The 21,281-nt window shown below is 36.1% G+C and overlaps 2 protein-coding genes and 1 pseudogene across 4 annotated transcripts; 2 read left to right on the top strand and 1 right to left on the bottom strand.

Moving 5' to 3' along the window:
- The first annotated feature begins 6,091 nt into the window (after nt 1-6,091).
- On the top strand, nt 6,092-8,651 carry LOC147545996 (protein STRICTOSIDINE SYNTHASE-LIKE 3-like). Its single transcript, XM_086636136.1, has 4 exons — nt 6,092-6,647; nt 7,418-7,693; nt 7,813-7,980; nt 8,151-8,651. Exons 1-4 carry the CDS (start codon nt 6,319-6,321, stop codon nt 8,554-8,556), a joined length of 1,179 nt encoding a protein of 392 aa, XP_086492262.1. The 5' UTR covers nt 6,092-6,318; the 3' UTR covers nt 8,557-8,651.
- A 1,485-nt stretch (nt 8,652-10,136) lies between these two features.
- Nucleotides 10,137-16,523, top strand: LOC147545995 (uncharacterized). Of its 2 annotated transcripts, none has more exons than XM_086633274.1 (11): nt 10,137-12,061; nt 12,847-13,108; nt 13,273-13,397; nt 13,588-13,696; nt 13,807-13,846; nt 13,981-14,070; nt 14,181-14,280; nt 14,387-14,526; nt 14,709-14,811; nt 14,969-15,639; nt 15,855-16,523. In XM_086633274.1, the coding sequence occupies exons 2-11, from the start codon at nt 12,970-12,972 to the stop codon at nt 16,141-16,143; spliced, it is 1,806 nt and encodes a 601-aa protein (XP_086489400.1). In that variant the 5' UTR covers nt 10,137-12,061; nt 12,847-12,969; the 3' UTR covers nt 16,144-16,523. The 2 variants fall into 2 exon arrangements, with proteins under 2 accessions (XP_086489400.1, XP_086489401.1); XM_086633275.1 differs by having other exon boundaries at nt 12,055-12,167.
- A 137-nt stretch (nt 16,524-16,660) lies between these two features.
- On the bottom strand, nt 16,661-21,056 carry LOC147545994 (putative pentatricopeptide repeat-containing protein At5g06400, mitochondrial pseudogene; annotated as a pseudogene). The gene has a single exon (XR_015223209.1). The product of XR_015223209.1 is annotated as a putative pentatricopeptide repeat-containing protein At5g06400, mitochondrial pseudogene (transcript).
- Nucleotides 21,057-21,281: the final 225 nt, after the last annotated feature.

The raw sequence follows: 21,281 nt of genomic DNA, 5'->3' as shown, positions 1-21,281 counted from the left end.
TCCTCAGATATGTTAAATGGAAGGACCTTGGCTGAAAGATCTCAAGATCAGGAGTTATTATAAATAAATCCTTAAAGTCTTTGTAAGGAGGTCCCTAGTTTTGTATCATTACAGAATAGTCCTTATAAATCCTCATGGCAACCTAATCTTCTTGGATAGACAAGAGAATTAAGGTTAATAAGACGTAAAGTTGAATATTACATCATTCGGTCTAGACGTGACTCGAATAGTAAATTCAAGGGTCTTGGTAAGATTTTCAATTCAAGAGTATGGACGAAATCTAGAGACGATAAAGGACAAAATAATGAATGATAACTTTGATGATCATAGTCTATCAAACGAGTATATATGATTAAGACATATAACTTAAGAAAGAGTTAAACGAGAAACTCGCCTTGTATTATATCTCAAGGTTTTAATGATCATAAATCATCATGTTATAGAACAAAACTAAAGACACTACACTAAAGAAATTGTGTACGAAAATAGTTTTGTTAAAGAGGAGAATCCAATGGTTACCCTAGAACTGTGGGGGCAGATATTGTTACATATCTGAACAGTACCCTATATGGAATACTATAAAATTCCACCCAAATTGACGAATAAGAGAAAATACTCTTGAAATGTGGGGGGAACCAAAAGGAACCCAAATGCCAATTATAAATGGCATAAAAGTCTCTATATTCTCCTGACGATACAACATCATACGGACGTGAAAAGAGGGAAATTATAGAGTACCTCGGAAACCAGATTTAACTAATAAGAATGTTGGTCAATAAGGTTTAATTGAGTTAAGAACTATAGTTATATTCACTAAGTTGTGACAAGAGTCGGAAATCAAGTGTGTGAATATAAGTGATGACGTGAATGTCCAAATTCACTCAACAAATCTGGGAAAAACACAAATGGAAAGAACTTCTCTTCCTAATCCTAAACTAAGTAACGAGATTCAACCGTGAATCATCTGTTCAAAAGAACAGACAATACTAGTTAGGAATAAGAAAGTGTTTAAGAAGATATGATTCGATGTTTTTCCAGATTGAATCATTACTCATGATTGATAATCTAAAGTGCAAGGTTAGACAGAGAATGGTAGAATAACCACTCAAAAACCACGATAAGCATAAATACTTGAATTTGAACAAATTCAAGAAAGAGTTATCATAGTAACAAATAGTTCTTAGGTATCTGAGCAGACTCGTATTAATTGGTTGTAAATATCATAAAAGAAAACGAAGATATGTGGACAACACTCGAATCTCAGATACAAAACAGTGGATATGACAAACCACTAAGGGCTACGATATCACAAAATCCTCAGAGGCAGACGTGCATAGCTGGATCAATAATGTAATCCTAAAGGCCTTGATGGATACATTGTTTTGGAGAAAGCAAAGGAAGTAGGTGAACTTCCTGGAGGATATTTGTTTGTGATTGAAGCCAGTGCACGCAATAAACCTAAGTAGTTGTTGCGTAGGCACTAATACGGTAAGTCTAGAGAATTCAAAATAAATAGACTAGCACCGTAAAGCAATTGCTCTCAAGGAATGCATAAATTAATTATGCTCAATCCTACGTTACCTGGCGGATCCGTAAAGAACAAGGGTGAACAAGAGAGTTGAAATTGCATCATCAAGGGGAATGTGGCAAAAACGCCTAAAGTAAATGAGTAAAGGCATGGTGAAACCCTACCTAGATGACTGGAGATCCCACGATCTAGGTTCAAAGGGCAACTGAAGCTATATCCTGACTCGACAGTAACACTGTAAGAGATTTCTATCTCTTACCCATTCCTAGGATGATAACAGTGTTGCCTGCATTGAGAGGCTAAGCATTAAGCTTTTAATGAATCCGAAAACTTAGAACTTGATTCTAACGTGAGGTATAGCAGGATACCTTATTACGGATAACCTATATGTGTGTGAATTGATGCCGGTTCCGTGGGAAGTTCGTCTAGGCCGACTTCTCTAAAGCACACATGAATTCGGGAATGTTCAGGGCCGAAATGAACACAACCGAGAACCTAAGTCGGTAAGGGATTAGCTGTGTGATAGCTATTCAGGTTTACAATTCCCAGGACTCAGTTCAAGACGATAAGTTCACTGCCGTCCTTGTAGACCTTGTAGTTATTCACTAGGAAAGGTTCAAAGTCGAAAGACTACCTTCTTCCGATGCAGCGAAGTTCCGCATATGAGCTCTTTTAGTGTCAATATGTCAGTATAGTATGTTTGTATATAGTAAACCTCGAATTTTCATTCATGTGGGGGATTGTTGGAATCGGAGCCAATTTTGGCTCGAGCCGACTCGTCAAACTCAGAAACGGAATGCGCCATTGCGTTCGTCTCGCCGAGCTCTACGATTTAGAGCCAAGAATCACTCAAATCCGATTCCGGATGAATGAGAAATTCAAGGTTAAAGTTTGAACGAAAAATCGGTTGAAATAGGTACTAAAGCGTCAAAGAGGACAAGTTAAGATGAGGGGCATTTGCGCGAACAGGACGCGCTCAAATCTGAACGGCCAGCGTTCATCGCGCGGGATTGCGCGCGATCCGACAGATGGCGTTCACACTCCGTGTTCGGGCACGCGTAAGGCTACTCTAACGGTCGGATTTTTCATCTGTGGGACAATTTCGGTATGATCTGACGGATCAGATTCTGGCCGAATTTTTGAGCTCGATCTGACGGTCTAAAATCCACCCGAAATTCCCAGTTATATAACCAACTCTTCTCAAAGAGTTGTGTCCCTAAAAACCAAGAGTTTTGTCCCCAAAACTCTAGAGATGTGTCCCAAAAGTTTATACCTATTCAATTCCTATAAATACCACCCAAACTCACTTCATTTTTCATCAATTCAATTCATTCTCTTCTTCTCTTCCCTTCTAACAATTAGAGGTTCTGGTTAGCCTAGAATATCTAATTAAAGAAGTATTTTCTAGAGGTTCTGGATAGACTAGAATATCTAGAAAAGGAAGAAAGAAGTTCTTCATAGGTCGTCTAGAAAATCAATTCATTCTCTTCTCTTCTTCTCTTCCCTTCTAACAATTAGAGGTTCTGGTTAGCCTAGAATATCTAATTAAAGAAGTATTTTCTAGAGGTTCTGGATAGACTAGAATATCTAGAAAAGGAAGAAAGAAGTTCTTCATAGGTCGTCTAGAAAATCAATTCATTCTCTTCTCTTCTTCTCTTCCCTTCTAACAATTAGAGGTTCTGGTTAGCCTAGAATATCTAATTAAAGAAGTATTTTCTAGAGGTTCTGGATAGACTAGAATATCTAGAAAAGGAAGAAAGAAGTTCTTCATAGGTCGTCTAGAACATCAATTCAATTCATTCTCTTCTTCTCTTCCCTTCTAACAATTAGAGGTTCTGGTTAGCCTAGAATATCTAATTAAAGAAGTATTTTCTAGAGGTTCTGGATAGACTAGAATATCTGGAAAAGGAAGAAAGAAGTCTCGAGTGAAATCTGAATTTCCAAAGCATCTAGAAGATCATCCGCATCAGTCAAAGAGCTCATAATACTGACAAAGGTTCGCCCGCTTTCAGAATATAGAAGTACCATCTTAAAATTCTGAAAGGTTAGTCGTTGTATCCCGAAGGCATTCACCCTAACGTTTGGTACTGTTACGGGGGTGTAAAATGTCTTAAGGAAAGAGAATTTATTCTTGCCTCGACTACATTAAACACCTATCTCGGTTAGCCCGAAAGAAGGAATATTGACTTATCTTTATTCTTTAATAGTTTATCTCTCTATAAAGTTAGAGAAAGGAAACTCTGTCCGAATCAAGCCAAGACAGAGAGAAATCGACTTATCGATTAATAACCAGAGAACAACAAATCATAGAGATAGACGAGAAACTTATTTCACCATTCCAAAGAAACAGAAAGTGAGAAGGGAGTATCTACAGGCGCTCTCCTTTTTTAAATTTGATCCACCCTCACTCTTAACGCCTCCGCGGAGTAGTAGAGTTCGCGGAGTAGGCCCAGTCTGACGCACACGGGACTGCGAAGAGGTGCGGCCAGGAGCAAAAAAAAATAGGGCGCTTATAGAGGCACCTATGTGAGAATCAAGATTTTTTTCTCTGATTTTTAGAGGAAAAAAAACTAAGACTGACTAACTCTCTAGTGCTTGGCCTGCAAGTTTCTATGTTCTAAATGAAATCGACCATTTCTCAACACAAAAAAAAAAAATGAAATCATCCCTATTACCAAATTTTAGTGTATGAGAAAATGAGGCGCCGTTAGCTAAAATTCTGTAGACACCACTAGTATTACTCATGGACCATGGTCATAGATAAGCACCCAATTCCCAATACATGTATCCTTGTAGAAAAATCTCTCTAAAATCCATTTCTTCAAGGATTTATTTTTACAACTCTATATTCATGAGAGAGTTTTTCAACAAAAAATTCATGAGGGAGCAAAATTCATGTAACTTCACATACATTTTGCACTTAATTTTATATAATTATGTAAATTTGAAGTATCTATTTAACGAAACCTAATACTTATTAAGTGTTCTTGCTTTTTTAGAAAGAAACCTTCATTATCGTTGGAAAAAATCCAAACGCCTTACAAGGCTTCGATTACATCACTTGAATACAAAATCAAAAGTAAATCATGATGATTGAAGTTGTCATAAAATAATACTTGGACCTTTAAAGGTCATAGCAATGCTCTAATGGCCATAGCGAGACTCTTAAAAGGCATATCCATTATTTATACCATACATATGTAGATTTTTTACATGAGGATGATATAAACAATCCTCAAGAATCAAATCCATGACTCTTGATTTCAGAGTTCTAAGCATCTAACTGAGCAATAAGTGGAGATATAGAGAGAGCTTATGAGTTTGTATAATTGAAGTTGTTGAGTGAAGATGATATATTTTTTCTTTTTCTTTCGTCTTTCCGATTTCTTTTGTGACGCCAAATCCTTGGATTGAAAGCAACATTGCATACAAATCAAATCATCCATAATGTTTTTGTCGAATAAAACCCAATTGAAATGATCTCGTGATACTAATAGAACATTCTTCACTCGAATCGTTGAATTCGCCATCTCTTCAGAACTTATAACATATGTTAGTTCCGATTTGTTGAGGTGAAATAAATTTCAAAGCAACTCGTTCATCCCGTAACACACAATAATTGTTCGAAATTCGTAAGTCATATCTCATTAAAAAAACACCACAAAAACGTTGTAATCAATCTTAATTTGTCAACGATCATTTCCATTGATTTTTTTGAAATTTACAAACGTCGGAATTCCAAACCCTAATACGTAGGGGTTTCATCTCTTAAAAATTCCTAAGTCATGGAGAACAAGTAGGAGATCATCATTTATGTCAATCATCAAAATTCAAAAAGAATGATATCCTTTTGCCATTGTAATGTCTTAGACTTTACATTGAATTCATGAATTTTTACTACGTGCGTGAATCCATCATTTCTGGTGTTGATTCTTATTTAATCAGATCTCACGTCATTTGCTTGATTCATCAACATCTTCCTTATTTATCCCCCAATGATGATCTCTCAAGAACTACATAATTTTGATCACGAGAGTTCAAGAAAGAGAAACTCTTTAAATGGGGGGATTCTGGTGAAGAGACGATCTTAAAAAATAGATGATTTATTCTGAAATCTGTTGGTACTCAATATAGATGACTTGTTCAGAAATGAGTAGTATTTTCCACATCACTAAATGGGGGGATTCTGGCGAAGAGAAACTCTCCCTTTCCCTACAAACTTCTTTTCAGTTTTTACTGGGTATGGAGAGGAGATAGCATTAAGTGTTGTGGTTGTACCATAAATTCCACCATAGTGGAGTTAAAAGCTTCTTTTCTCACCAAAAGGTGAGAGTGTGTGACTATATCAATAAACACTTTACAATGCGACCTCTTTTAAAAAACAATGGTGATGGTTTGTTGGACCAGTCTCCCAGCTGAATCCCAGTCGGGTGACGTGGTCGGTCCAGATGTGAGTGAAGGAGTTTTCACTTTCTCTCTAAATCTGGTCCGTCCACGTCACCCCGCTGGGACTCTACTGGGAGACTGGTTGGGCATATTATCATAAAAACCAAACGCCACCTTACTGAATAGGAGGGTATCTTGGTCAATTAGCATACATTAACTGGTGAGAAAATAAAGAGTGACAGTTATGAAAGTAGTTGAAGGGTGAGGTTGAAGAGGAAAGACTTCTTCCCTACTCTCCAATTAAACTCTTAAAATGAAAACTAGGTTATAACTGATCAGTACTCTCCTCCTCTCTATCTCTATCTCTCTCTCAATTCACCTTCTAATCTTTCATATTTCCGGCAATGGCGTTTATCGGAATCTTAGCCGGTCTTTTTCTTCTCTTAGCTCTCTACTGTGGTACTGATCCATTCAAACACAGTCCAATATCTGATTTCCCTAATTTTGTAGCTTACAAGATCGATTATTCTCCTTGGTCTGAACTTCCGGTTGAGAAAGATACTGAAAATTTGTTGCAGAAATCGGAAATTAGGTTTTTGAATGAGATTCAAGGTCCAGAAAGTATAGCTTTTGATCCACTTGGTCGTGGTCCATATACTGGAATTGCCGACGGCCGTATTGTTTTCTGGAACGGCGAGTCATGGAACGATTTCGCTTTTACTTCACCTAATAGGTGAGCTTTTCAATCTGTTCTCCCCCCCTTTTATTAGTATCTTCATTTCTCCATCTTCAAAGTTCAAACTATAACTAGTGCCCTAGTTTTTATTTAGTTGTTTAAGTAATTACCAGAATTGAATGTTAAGTTTGACATGAACTAAAAACCAATTGACAATGAGTGAAAGTACCACTATATTTTAATTTTCGCTAGGAGTATCGTTTGTCCATTGTGAGACTATTCTCACACTCTCCTCATGTGTGGATTTCTTGAGCTTTACACATGCTTTGGGAGATGTGGAGTACATGTGGTCGTTGGGCTTATCACATGCAGGTCACCTTGTTAAGTTTGTGGACATCCAACTCAAAACCAATTGGCGACGACTGAAAATAACCTATATATTACAGTCGTGGTTATGGTTATATAATGCGTTGGATCGTGGATTCATCATCTTTGGCAACTATAAGATTTGTTATATATATGACAGATTATAAGTATTTCTTCTTTGTTTGCTCGATTCCTCGTTTTCTGATATTAATTCATCTCACATTGAAGCGATGTTCGGTTATGTAACTTCAATACACAAAGAAGTGAGGCTTGTGCTACATTAGTAAACGTATCAAGTGCTTAGTTTTCGTAGATGACATAGTTTAAATAAAATCAATGTAATGCAGTCTTTTTTCCGCTAATGAACTTATTGTTTGATTATAATTTAGTTGTAAGTTCTTGAATACATAATTTCGGATACGAAGTTCCTAATTTATGCAATCTCTTGTTTGGGGTTTTAGATCAGAGTTATGTAGTCCAAAACCGTCACCGTTTGCTTACCTGAAGGACGAGCATATTTGTGGCCGACCACTTGGACTCCGATTTGACAAGAAAACTGGGGACTTATACATCGCGGATGCCTATTTTGGGTTGATGAAAGTGGGTCCAGAAGGTGGATTGGCAACATCACTTGCAATTGAGGCAGAAGGGATACCTTTGAAATTTACAAATGATCTTGACATTGATGACGAAGGAAATGTTTATTTTACGGATAGCAGCACCAACTACCAGAGGAGGTAAACTATGCACTTGGGTTCTTTTATCGCGTCATTTATCCATGGAAGAAACAATTTTTCTTTCTTAACGATAGGAGTGCCACCGAAATGATGAAGTCTACTACTGTTTGTTCTTTCAGGAACTTCCTCCAGCTAGTTTTCTCCGGAGAACCATCAGGAAGGCTTTTGAAATACAATCCAACTACAAAGGAAACCACTGTCCTTATTCGGAATCTCCAATTTCCAAATGGAGTTTCAATGAGCAAGGATAAATCATTCCTTCTCTTCTGTGAAGGATCCGCCGGCAGGTCAGTCAGTCTCCTATATATGTCTATATCATTATTTCTTGTATCTTTTTTTTTTTCTGTTTAAACCAACAAAACATACAACATTTGTTATCGAATTGCCAAAACGAGCTTCAATCCTTAAATACTATCTTGCACTTCTATGTATTTAAGTCTAACCATTTCCGACGTAGGTTGAAGAGATACTGGTTGAAAGGAGAGAAAGCAGGGACCTCGGATGTATTTGCAGTTCTACCCGGATCTCTGGACAACGTGAGAACCAACGAGAAAGGAGAATTTTGGGTTGCTGTACATGCTCGTCGAACCATTTACTCCCATATTAATGGGATCTACCCTGGTTTAAGGATGTTTTTGCTCAAACTCCCAATTTCAGCTAAGATTCAGTACATGATAAGTGTTGGAGGTCGGCTTCACGCAATGATTGTTAAGTACAGCCCTGAGGGTAAACTCTTAAAAATACTAGAAGACAGTCAAGGTAAGATAGTTAAAGCGGTTAGTGAAGTTGAAGAGAAAGACGGAAAACTTTGGATTGGAAGTGTTTTGATGCCGTTTGTTGCCGTATATCAGTTGGAAGATTAAGTTGTTTCTTTTTGTCGTTGAACTCGGAATGATCCTGTACTAGACTTTAATAATGTTAGTTTATTATTGAAATAAATGACCTTGTTGTAGATTAATAATCAAGAATTTTAGGAACTAGGTTTGAAATCACAAACATTAATATATGTGTCGTCTTTCTAGTTTCTAGCTAGCTAACATAAAGATGTCAGTCTGAAATCTGTTATTTTGGATTCTGATTTTTGTGCGTCTTAAGCATCTTGGAGGTGAAGATTTCTTGGTTGATTTAGTGTTGAAATCACCATGAGTCATTCCTAAGACATGATCAAACTAAAATGATTTTTTTTTCTCTATTTGACAGAGAAGGTTGCAAACACGTCTGCTCTAAATGCGAAAGACTACTTTTTTTTGTCAAATTCCAAACATGGAGAATTCTTCAAAGTTGAAACAGGGAGAATTCTGTAATATTTGATAGGGGAAATGGGTCAGAAATCCTTACCCCAAATTATCTTTTGTGGGAAGGGATCTAACAATTTTTAAGGTTCGGCTCCCTATATAATATTTGCATGAATTTGCCTAGGGTTTTTCATGAAAGTTTGAGCAAACTTGTACAGTATATCTTTTGCATTTCCTTTGCCATTTGGTAATAGCTTTCTATCCATATTCATAACCAAAAAAAAAAATGACAAAAATGAAGAGAAGGAAAACAGGATTCTGTCTTCTATTTATGTAGCACCCTTCCTTTTCATAATCCATATAATAAAACTTTTAAAATTTTAAATATAGTCCTTCTCAGATATAAAATAACCTATTAAAAAAAAAATCCTTCTAAAAAATAAAATAACTAATTTAAGAAAAAAAAAAACAAAAGAATTTGCAAGGGCTTAATAAATAGAACTTGTAATATCTCTCTCTCTAGATGCGTTTAGGCAAGAAAGTTTCTACTCATATTTGGGAAAGTTTCTACTAAGATTTGGGAAAATTTTCTACACAAATTTCAATAAAAGGACTTCACTTTAGTGTTTTGGGGTTTTAATCTCCACTTTCTCTTCATTGAACTTTAATTCTACTAAGATTTCTGGTGAGTACTCGACCTTATATTCAAATTATTATTATTATTCTTATTATTTTTTTCTTAAATTATCATCTCCTTTGTTAATTACAAAGATTTCTCTTGGGAGCCTATGAAATCTCCATTGATAAGTTGGTTAAATTATCACCTCCATTGTTAACTAAACACTATGAAATTTGTATTGGTTATTTACTATGAAAAAAGAATTAGACACTCAACTAATGAATATTGCAAGACAACGAAGAATGAGTTATAAGTTGTTGACCTAAGTTTATCGAAAATGGATGCTTATTATAACGAACATAAAAAAACATAAACATTTATTATAATAGTTCAAATTTTGAAATACTAATTTAGATGGGTAGCTCGTTTGAATCGATTTCCATATCTCCTCTTCTAAACCCTATTAGTATTGAATTGGCACCAACATAAAAGGGGTTCATCTCTAATATTTTTGACGGACAGGGAGTGAGGAATTCCAATTCAGAACCAATTAAGAAGGAAATAGTCGTATAATAATTTTTAAATGTTTGGTAACTCAATAATTATTTTTTTCATTATTACTGTAACAAACGTTGATCACTAGATTTACTACTCTATTGTTTACCTTATAATTAACTTAATTCAAACAACATTACTTTCAGTTGCCATGAATGTTAATTATCTCTTGCTAAAAAAAAATAGTCATTTTTGTTAATAGCTAAATCTCCAACCAGAAGTTTTCACGTTTTTTTTTAGGAGAAAGTGTTTTTTTTTTTGCTGAAAAAAAATGCTTGAATGTTTGAAAATGCAACTGAATCAGTTATGACCTAAGTTTTATTTGACTAAAGTTTTCCAAAGTCTAATTCTTTAGATGTGTTGCTTCGAAACCATATAGTTCTTCAGTCAGGTTTGATGCACATACCCACATTAACAATCCTAAACCCACTACATACGAATCAAAGGATGTATCTTTGCTTTAACTTTTGATCCCCAGATGCACATCTGAAAAGTATACAAGTTAAAAGAGTTGTAGGAGATTAGGAGTTAAAAAAAATGTGTTCCGACAATAGATAGTAGTCAATAAGCCCTTATAGGTTATTGATAATGGGCATTATTGAGTTATAATAGGTTGTTCATATTTACTTATGTCTCAAAATCTCATAAGACTTAGTCCAAGACTTAACTCTTACTAGCGCAATTCCTTTTCTATTAGTTATTTGTCTAAATATGGTTTAACTGTGCTTGATTTTATCTACCCAAAGCTCTGAACATTCGTTAGTTGGAAATAAGACACTTGACATTGTAACCCATTAGATTCCAGATAGATAGAAATTTTAACTAACTTGGGATAAATCATAAATTCCATTTATTTTTACTATTTAAATGTGTCGAGAAGTCATGGTATGGATTTTCTCTCCCAAATTATTTACACTTGTATCTTGACATTGCATAATAAAAATGTTATGGTCTCTCTGGCCTATGATTGTTGTTGTGTCACGAAATGTAAATTGACTTTCACCAACTCGTACAAGATTTAGTTATAATCGTTTCTGTGTATCTCAAATTGAAGTATCGTTTTCTACGGACGGGACATATCCTTTTTGACTGATGCCGATAAATCACATTTATTTATGATTTTCACCAAGGAGAAGATAAAGAAGATGAGGAATAATTTTTCATCGTTGGCACGGGCTATATCTAGTAAAATATTTAATACAACAAAGTTGGCTCTTGTGAGATGCAACAACCTAATCCCTAAGTTACATTTATTTGAAAGTAATCGGCCCTGTTTAGGGTTAAAATTCTTTGTAGAGTATATAACTTAAACTCCGACAAAATCACTCTATAGCAGAAACTACAATTTGAGCTAAATTAGTCGTAATATTAAAAGTGAGAAGGCCTTGGACATCTCATGTGGACACAATAGCTTAAATCTTCGTTAGAATATGATACGAGTGAAACTATTGGATAAAAAGTATCTGATTCTCCTTCAAGAGAAGGAAAATGATGAGTATCCTGTTCTCCTGTTTAAGAAAAAGTAAAGTAACTTTTCGTTTTACACTGAAATTAAGGACCAAAAGTTGATTATCCGATTCTTGGTTTTTTTCAATTCCAAATCGTTTATTTGACCCAATTTAAGGACAAGATTAAGTAGTGGGCGCCCTCTCTCTTTCTCTCTCTAAAGAATGACTCACCACAACTGGTCCCATACCAACCCAAATGTTTGTTTAGAAAAGATAATCACTTGGATGATCTTGTCTCTTCTATACTACTTTTTTTTATTTGCTTTGGAAATGATAAACAAATAGAAAAAAGTCAGATTCTACTGATCTCAGTTTTGCCTTTTTCGATGTTTATTCAGAGTAAAATGAATTATTTTGATTCTGGGGTTCTCTCTTGTTGGTCTAAAACTTGTTACACACAACAATTTCATGTTTTATTTCCGTCTGGGCTCTCTCAACAACCTCATCTCAGGTACCTCTAAACTCTTTTTCCTATGATTTTGTTTGAGATCTGAATCTCTGGGTTGGTTTTATATATCATAATACATCATGGGAAGTTTTCAAATAGCTCGATTTAGGTGTGTTTGATTAAGATTTCATTTTCAGATTGATTATAGTTTTCCTTTTTTCCTCTCTATTTTTTGTTCTTATATATGAGCTTTGGTTATGGTAATTAGAGCTGAAATGAGTGATTCATAAGAGAGCTAAAGATGTTTGTTTTGTTTGATAATGTTTCAAATTAGTTGTTAATTTTTTTTGTATTGTTTGAGAGTTTGATTCTATTTTCTCACACCAATGGTTACACCTCCTGGTCTTATAGATTCTGTTGTTTCTTCTTCTGCTCATTTTGTTTTCCCAAGTTTTAGGAATATCAATACTTTCTGTACATAAAGGTAATCTAATATTTTAGATGGAATGATTGGTTGAAGACCTTAAATACTAGTACTTTTCATGTTTAAGAGAAAAGGGTGTCTCTTACAAACTATGAACGGCGGGCTGTCTTTCGATAGTAGTTTAGAAATACTTCTTCGGTTTATAGGCCGAGTGAAGAAAAGAGTATTATTACTTAATATCCTAATGATTCTCTTATTTATGCATTTTGGGGGTAATACGATTGAGATTTTAAGTTGTTGCAGATTGTATAAATTAGTAGAGTTGTGTTCATCTAAAGAAATCTTCCGTCTCTTGCTTCGATAATATGGTAGTTCTTGTATTTCATCTTACTTGAGTAATGGTTTTCTCTTTTTTATTTCTCAGGACAAATTTGAGTTAATTCCGAAGACAACTAGAGGCATCACAATATATATATATTTATCATACTTTACGCAATAATTTTCGAGAAATTCAAAACAAATTTGGTGTCCCTCCTAGAATGCGAAAATGAGCAACAAAGAAAAGATTATAGAGTACCGAGCAAGGCTAGACAAGACATTGGCATCTCATGAGCTTCAAAATGAAGAGTCTATTAAGTCCCGCATCAAGAATGAATACCTAACTTCATCACCGCCTGAGATTGAAGGTTGGTTAGTTTCTATATTTCTGTTGACTTGTGTTTCTGTTTTTATTTAGGTAATCAGGAAACATGTTAAATTTGTTAATGGTGAGATTTCAATTGAGACCAGACAGTAGTACGCTTCACAGTTTGTATATTAACTTATCCAATCCTTAAAAACCTGTTGACAGGATATCTCGAAAATGTTGTTGAAAAAAGAGCGAAGGAAGTATCACATTTTCTTGATATGTTGAGAAGCGTGGGAAGTGACAAAATGGTATCGAGAACTCATGGTGCGGCACATGGAGAGTGGAAGGTACTCTAATGGGGCTGAATAATGATTTTGTTATTTTTTTCTTCTCTGTTATAACGGGTAATGCTACTTTTGGGCGCCATATTCGAAGTCTGCATATTGTTAGCAGACCTAACAATTAGTTAATTACTTCCACGGAAAACATGGCCAAAGCAAAGGCATCCTTTGAAGCTATACTTTTCTTTATTGACAGTTAAAACAGGACACTGATGAGTACCGTGTTATGTATCGAGAAGGTGCTCAAGGGACTCCATTTCATACATTACTTGTTGAAGGCTATGTCGATGGACCTCTTGATGTCTGTGAGTTCATCTTGATGCACTCGGATTTTCATTTCAAATTTGCTATGTGCCACTATTCGATAGATGGCTAAATTAGGAAATACCTAAGACTGATTCAACCTTGGATGCAGGTTTATGTCTTTCATGGGAAATAGCCCTTTTTCATAAATGGTTAGGTTCTTTTCCACCATTGTCTATTTTTAGTTGATTGAAGTAATGTATGTCACTAGATAAGGTAAATCATGTTGGTTCAGTGAAGAAAACTTTTATTAGAGCTAACTCTACCTGGAATTTATTGTTTTCAGGTGGCCACAGTTTAATTTTCCAACTTTCAAAATTATAGCCTCAGAATGTGTTCAAAAGGTTCGAATTGGTGAGCAGATCGCTCTGGTGAGGTTAGTCTTGTTCTAGATCCGAAGTTGTAAATATGCCGTTTGGAGTTATTCCCTTTAGTTTTGAACTGCCTCAAGATGTTAATTTTTTTTGTTGGCTATTTGGAAGAAAGGATGAAGGTTGCATGGCCTTTATCAGGTAGAGAGGTTATTCTGCACTATTTCGAACTAGAATTTCTTGAAGATGATCTTGTCATTGTTGTACTAAACACGGTATGATCTTTAAACGTTTATAAGCTCATTGTTTTTTTTTCGCCTTCTTTCGTAGATTTAAGCTATCCTGAAATCATAACATAATACCCTGAATGTTTTGATTCAGGTATCTGATGTGAAGAGTATTGATAGAAGTACCCATGGCTTCACAAGCAAAGGAATTCCGGAAGCAAAGGATATTGTTCGTGCAGATTTGGTGGGAGGATTTGCTTTACAAAAGGTTACCTCAAACAGAAGCTACTTTCGGTTAGTTCTAGTGCTTGGATCGTTTTTTTCTTTCGAATTGTGTCTAGACTATTTTTTAGGATAGTTTACTCGTCTATCATCAACTCCTGGTATATTTGAGGCAATGAAAGTCGATAGATGATGAATTTAAACTTCGTTCGCCTAGAAATTATAGTTCTTACCAAACTATTTAATTTTTGCAGGACAATGGCAACTATGGATATAAAGTTGGATATTGTACCCCCTTCACTGATTAATTTTATGTCAAGACAACTCATTGGAAGTGGATTTAAGCTTTACCAAAAGGTACTATTTCTTTCTAAGATATCTCTATTTGCTAGTGATAGAAAATGACGTATCTATTCTGCGTATCTCAACTTTTTCCATGTCTATTATATCAACTCAAGCGAATAGTTTTTTACCTGATTTTTTTCCTTTCGTTTTTGTCGTTAATTCCTTCCAGGCAGTTGCTTCTGTGGCTAAAGGTGATGAGGATTTCGGGAAGGCCTTGAAAGACCCATTATATGCTCGAATACGTGAAGGTTTAAGTCACGATAATAAACCGAAGAAGGTTTTGAAACCGAAAGAAGTTGACAGGAAGAAATCTGCAGAGATCTGCCCCAAGGAAACTGCAAGTGAAGCTCTAGCAGCTTATACGCCAGTTATAGACCAGAAACCTCTTGGTGATCTTCCTGGAATTCAAATTCCTGATGCCGCCAAATCCAATATATGTCAGATATCTCCGAGCGAAATAGAAGAAGAAGAGATTGAACAGGAAACACACTTAGAAGAAAGTGAGAAAAGTAGAGAACCTATTGATCAATCTTCATTTACTCAAACTGATGAACAATGTCGGGTTAGCAAACAGAAGAAAGTTTTGATCAGTTCAGAGGTTGAACATGCTATTGGCATATTAAACAATGTTATTTCTATGGTTCGTGGGGGTGGAGTTAGCATCCAGAATTGGTCTGGATTAGGCTCCGCCAATCAAGAACATGGAAATACAGAAACAGTTGCAGGAGAGGTGGTCTCATCTTCCCCTCAAAAAAGTCCAAATAATGGGGTATCAAAAACAGAGGACAAAGATAGGATTATTAATGGAGATGAAAATGATGCTGGCTTTATTTCATTCAGGTAATTCAGCTAACCAAGATAGCCATTTTAGTTTACTGAAAAGAATAAAAACAGATTAGATGGTTAGGAGTTAAGACCGGGACAATATTTTGATAAATTATTTGCTTCAATATTTCTAGTTCTGTATATGATTCGCCCTTGTGGGTTTGTTCGAAGATATACGTACCCAAATGCCCTCCATGTCTTTCTTATCTATTCGATTTTTTTATATGCAGACCCAGTACACCGGAACTTACAGTAGAAGAAGTAAACCATATTCGGGTAGCAACATCATCATCGAAACAAAAGTCCCTGGTTAATGACAAACCCCAAGAGTCTGCGTCAAACTTGCCCCTCGCCATGAAAATGGCAGACTTGGTAGAGGCACCAGTAGCAAAGAACATGAACTACAATAATGAGGTTCTTATCAAAGTCAATGGCATCCATGAAGGTAAAGCAAATGGTGGAGAAAACTTCAAGAAAAAGAAGCATAGGATTTGTTGCTTACACTTTTCACGTCAGTAGAATTCACGTCTCATTGATGCGGCTTAAGAAATTTCTTAATTTTGGTGAACCCAAGTTGCAGTTAAGCGAATTCTGTTTGTAACATGAGAAAGCTCCATCGAAGTATAATTCCATATTGCCAACGGTTAGAAGCTTATCCCCTGTCTATACACGATGTAGAATTAAGTTAAACCTATACTGAGAGATTAGAAAATTTAGAGTTATTGACCGTCGAACTTCAAAATAAGAGCTAACGTGTTATTGAGGAACTGCAATTGATCCTTTATGTCCAGCAGGAATCTTTGTTACTTTCAGCAGTTCATTGTATGTTGTTATACATGTTTAATTGTAATTTGTAACAGGGAAGATCGTACTCGTTAATGAATTATGATTGTGGAAAACTTTGTTTTTGTCGAAGTGGTGTGTTTGTGAATATACTTGAAAGCTTGAAGTAGTTTTTGTTTACTCCTTTTTCCGATGTCTGAATCTGGCTTGTTTCCTAGATTTCAATCAATAACTCGAAGAAACTTAAATTCCAATTAACGGAGAGAAACTTACGATAAAAACTTTCGTTTATTAATGAGATCCCACTTCTTTTGTAATACAGTATGAGCTAAATCAGTCTTACCTTCTCTATTTAGTCCATAGTTTACAGTTCTGAAATTAACAGTACTAGGCAAAATTCCACTCTCTAACATATCATGAATAAGCTGCAAGGCTTCTTCAGATCTTCCTCCCTTACAAAGACAAGTAATGAACATCGAATAAGTTTCAAAATCAGGAAATGGTCCTTTTAGTTTTATACGGCGAAAGACACGCCAAGCATCAACAACCATCTCCATGTTCATGAAACCGCGAATTAAAGCAGAATACGTAACAATCGTTGGCTCCAAACCATCCTCTCTCATTTTCTTGAAAATCTCCAAAGCTTTTCCGATGTTTTTCACTTTGAAGAAATGGACAATCATCGAGGTATATACATGAACTGTCGGATTCATACCTCCCTGTCTCATTTTCTCCACCTTAGCTAAGGCTTCTTCTGTCCTTCCTCCTCTCAGTAAACTATGAACGAGGCTTCCATATATATACTGGTCCAGTTTAAATCGTTCTGTATTTACCTCATCTGCCAAAGCTAAAGCCTCGTCTAGTCTCCCTGCTCGGCAAAGAGCTCTAATGACCAACGAATAGCTAAGTGGAACTGAGAAGCCACTACTGAGCAGATGTTCCTTGCATTTTCGAGCATCTGATACTTTACCTACTTCACACAGACAATTAAGATAAATCTCAGCTAGTTCCTTATCTGGGACATGTCCAGCATTTATCATATCATTGAATATTTTGATTGCTTCATCTATCTTTCGCCCCTTCTTTCCGCAAAGACATATTACCAAATATTTGTATGTATTACTACTAGGTATAAACCCATTAGCTGCCATCTCTTCGAATTTTTTTAGTGCAATCTCGGTTAAACCTGCTCGAGCATACTGCATTATCATAATAGTCCATGTTTCCGAAGTTATCAAGCTGCCACTTCTTCTCATCTCATTATAGAGGTTTCTCATGTGCTTAAAATCTTTCGACGATCCAGATATTTTTATGGCCATGTTATAGGTTTCTGTAGTATGGCTGTAACAAGATTTCTGACCTACCCATGAGAAGAAACTCAACGTAGCATTGCCGTATCGTCGGCAATCACGAAGAACATCGAGAACAAGTCCAGGTGTAATCTGAACTCTGCATTTTTCTAAAGCTTCTTCCATTGACCTCCATTCTATGGAAGATGATAAGATCTTACATATGACCTGAAAATCTTGATCACTGTAATCTTTTCTCAGGGGCTCCAGACATACATCAGCCCTCTTTGCGTTCATGTGGTTAGTTTCTAGATGGTGATTGAGTTCTCCCGGTTCACTTAGATCAAAAACAGTTTGGGTCTCTAAACTGAGAGAACGATGACGTGTCGGGGAACTTACCAATTCGCTTTCCTGCGTGCATAACTCAGCAGCTTTCAGCATCTGTTTGACTTTCTCTGCCGTTGCCACTTCCCCTTGTTTCTCTGAAGACGATATTACTAAATGAAACAGTTCATCTCTGATGTTTAATTTCGAATCCCTCATTTCCTTCAGAAGCTTGAGAGTCTCGGATGTTCTTCCGACCTTACAAAGCTCCTTAACAAACACCGAGTAAAATTTAGTTGTCGGCTTTATATCTTTCTCTTTCATACCTTCAAAAACTTCCCATGCTTCAGATACATGATTGTGTTGAATATGACCTGCAATCAAAGCCGTGATGGCTACAATATCTGATTCGACTCCATTTTCCAACATCTCCTTGTACAGTTTGCAAGCTCTTTCATACTCATTCGACCTGAATAAGTTCTGCATAAGCTCAGTGTAAGTTGAAACTGTAGGAAAATGTCCAGATTCTTTCATTTTACAAAAAATTTCGAAGGCTTTAGAGATCTCTCCTCTCTTTAAGTACCCATTTACCACAAACCCATAAACTTTCCCATCAACAAAATCGTTTTTCTTCATAATTTCCACGATTTCTAAAGCATCAGACATTCGACCGGTACTACACAGCCCTCTCACCAAAATTTCAAAATTTATAGGATCAAGTGTTATTTTTTTATTCTTAAGCTCATGAAGCCATTCTATTGCTTCTGGGATTCTACCTGAGATGCAAAAACATTTAAGTATGCTAGAATAAACCTTCTGTTCTGGTATTTGGGAAACATTTATCATGTCATCTCCAACCAACCGAACAGCCGAGCGATCTCCTGATTCAGATAAACAATTCAATAACAGTTTGTACAAATTCATGTCTACTTCCATATTCTTAGATACCATTTCCTTGTAAAACTCCATGGCAATCTCAGCTTTTCCGGCATTACACAAAGCACCAACGATCAGTTTATAGGCTACCCTATCAGGCTCAGAACCACATTTCCTCATTTTCTCGAAAACAAGCAAAGCTTTGCCAATCATATTTGCCTTCCCATAACTAGAAATAAGTATAGTCCAAGTCTTGATATCCTTCGGGCACGATTCAATCTCCATTTCCTCGACCAACTTCTCAACCAGATCAAACTCTTTTGCCTCCCCAGCTATGTATATCATAGTATTATAAGTGTTAGTCGTATGCGTATACCCATTTTGAAGCTTCACCCAATTGAATAACCTAAGAGCTAAATCTCCTACTTTAAACAACCTCTTCAATACTTTCTCAACAATATCTGAATCAAACGGAAACCCCGAACTTCCTAACCGTTCTTCAATCGAAAATTTCGCATTTTCATCACGTATAATCTCAGTTATCTTATGAACAATGGGACTAACATCATTTACTGATGAAACTCCAAACTGGGTTTCTTCAAAACTCAACTTCTCATCATTTCCAATCTGTAAAATACTCTCACTGTCATTTGCACAAACACCTAACCTCCTATGTGATTGTTCTTCTTTTATCTCATAATTTCCACCATGGGTATCTTGAGAAATTGAAATCCCACATTTACTTGTACCATCAGTTATGAGATTTTGAGTTCCAATAATCTCTGTGATGTTGGTAAAGATAGAATTCAAATCTTTTGTTTCTGAAGGTGTTTCCTTTACCTGGGTATCCTTAATTTTCTTTTTGGATTTATGAATCTTGGAAGAGTTTAAACGAATTGAAGTTTTAAAGATATGGAAATTAAAATCCGGGGATTTAAGGATGAAATCAGATAGAGTTGAATCTAAGAACCGGAGTTTGAAAAGGTATCTCATTTTTTGAGTGACTAGTGAAATGTTTGAAAGTGAGCATTTGCACACGTTTTTATAGTTTTGGGGGTTGTATACGTAGGATTTTTTATTTGTTTATCCTACGTGGCAAATCCCTGACCAATAATAGTGAAACGTCAGCATCCTGAAGTTCAAATGATGACATGGCAACTTAGGAATCGCAAAGGAAACGAGGGATTATAAATTTGGTGATGGTCTAGGCCTTATGGAAAAGGGATCCTCAGCTCTACTAATTCGCACCCTCGTAAACTTAGCCCATGAAGTTTCAACTAGCTTGAATTTACGAATTCGCACCCTCGTCTAGCTTGCAAATAGAAGCGCATTGAAAATCATAGCTTTTGTTGTTTTCTCTCGTCAAGACACGACACAAAGTACAATCACAATAGTCACTCTTCCATTTAATACCTACGAGAAATACAAAGTAAATCATAGATTCTGTTGTTTTCTCAACTGTGACGTGTATTTTGCAGAATTTATATTGGGGATTCTGCGTACGGAAAATTGCTCCTATTTTTGCCTTCAAGTAAGTTTCCCTTTTTGAGTTGAGGAAAATGGGGTTTCTCTGATTTATACTAATTTTAAGAGTTTGTGTTAGCCCCTCTTCCCTTTTTTTTTTACTTGGCTAGTTCGCTATTGGGTATTATCCACCAATTTGGTGTATTCACGGAGAACTGTATGGAAAGTGCATATATGGAACAATTGTTCATCTGATGTTTACCTTGAGCATTTTGGTATATTAAGATGCATGATTTTAGGTTATGGATTCGCGATTTCAGGCCTAAAGAAGTAGTGAAATCAACCACAGAGTACACTGAAGCCGATGTCACTAATGACATGAGCCCAGGGGCTATCTCCTTGGACCCTTCAAAACCAATGAACCATTCGGCTTCCCTGGGCAACAAAGCGACATTGAAGCTATGGAGAGGACGGAGTGTAGGTGGTCTAAGCGGTTTCGTTTGATGCGGCTGAAAAAATGAGGAATGGGTTCTTTTAGTTTTTTCGGTTCTCCTCCAGAAATCTTTGAAGACGATTCATCATCGTCATGAGCAAAGAAAAGATGAAGCAACTTATCCCGAGTTAGCTGGGCAGGTGAGAGATGTTTGAGACATCCATGAATCCGTCCGCTAACTGCCTACTGAAATAAAATGCATGGGATACATGATACAGATCTTGATGGTGGATTAAATAAGAAGTTGAGACATGAATAAGTTTTTAATGCATGGGGTACAAAGTGGCCTACGAATTGGATCAATGAATGGGGCACCCACCACAACTATAATAATATCGAAGAGAGAGAGATAAGAGAGGATGTTTCCTTTGGGAGTGGAAGACAGGTGATGTTTGATTCCATGTCGTGTGGAATGAAGGCTTTTATAA

This window comes from Eschscholzia californica, unplaced genomic scaffold, assembly GCF_041429995.1.
Source record: "Eschscholzia californica isolate CP2 unplaced genomic scaffold, dmEscCali1.0.p SCAF_4, whole genome shotgun sequence".
Lineage (NCBI taxonomy): Eukaryota > Viridiplantae > Streptophyta > Magnoliopsida > Ranunculales > Papaveraceae > Eschscholzia > Eschscholzia californica.
The sequence above is the reverse complement of the archived record's forward strand: the minus strand, read 5'-3'. Positions and strand labels throughout refer to the sequence as shown.

Excerpts from the sequence above, each read along its gene's own strand:
- LOC147545996 (XM_086636136.1), top strand. The coding sequence starts at position 6,319 with ATGGCGTTTATCGGAATCTTAGCCGGTCTTTTTCTTCTCTTAGCTCTC. Across the intron at positions 6,648-7,417 it reads GCTTTTACTTCACCTAATAG|ATCAGAGTTATGTAGTCCAA; the intron begins GTGAGCTTTTCA and ends TTGGGGTTTTAG. Across the intron at positions 7,694-7,812 it reads AGCACCAACTACCAGAGGAG|GAACTTCCTCCAGCTAGTTT; the intron begins GTAAACTATGCA and ends TTGTTCTTTCAG.
- LOC147545995 (XM_086633274.1), top strand. The coding sequence starts at position 12,970 with ATGAGCAACAAAGAAAAGATTATAGAGTACCGAGCAAGGCTAGACAAG. Across the intron at positions 13,109-13,272 it reads ATCACCGCCTGAGATTGAAG|GATATCTCGAAAATGTTGTT; the intron begins GTTGGTTAGTTT and ends ACCTGTTGACAG. Across the intron at positions 15,640-15,854 it reads GCTGGCTTTATTTCATTCAG|ACCCAGTACACCGGAACTTA; the intron begins GTAATTCAGCTA and ends TTTTATATGCAG.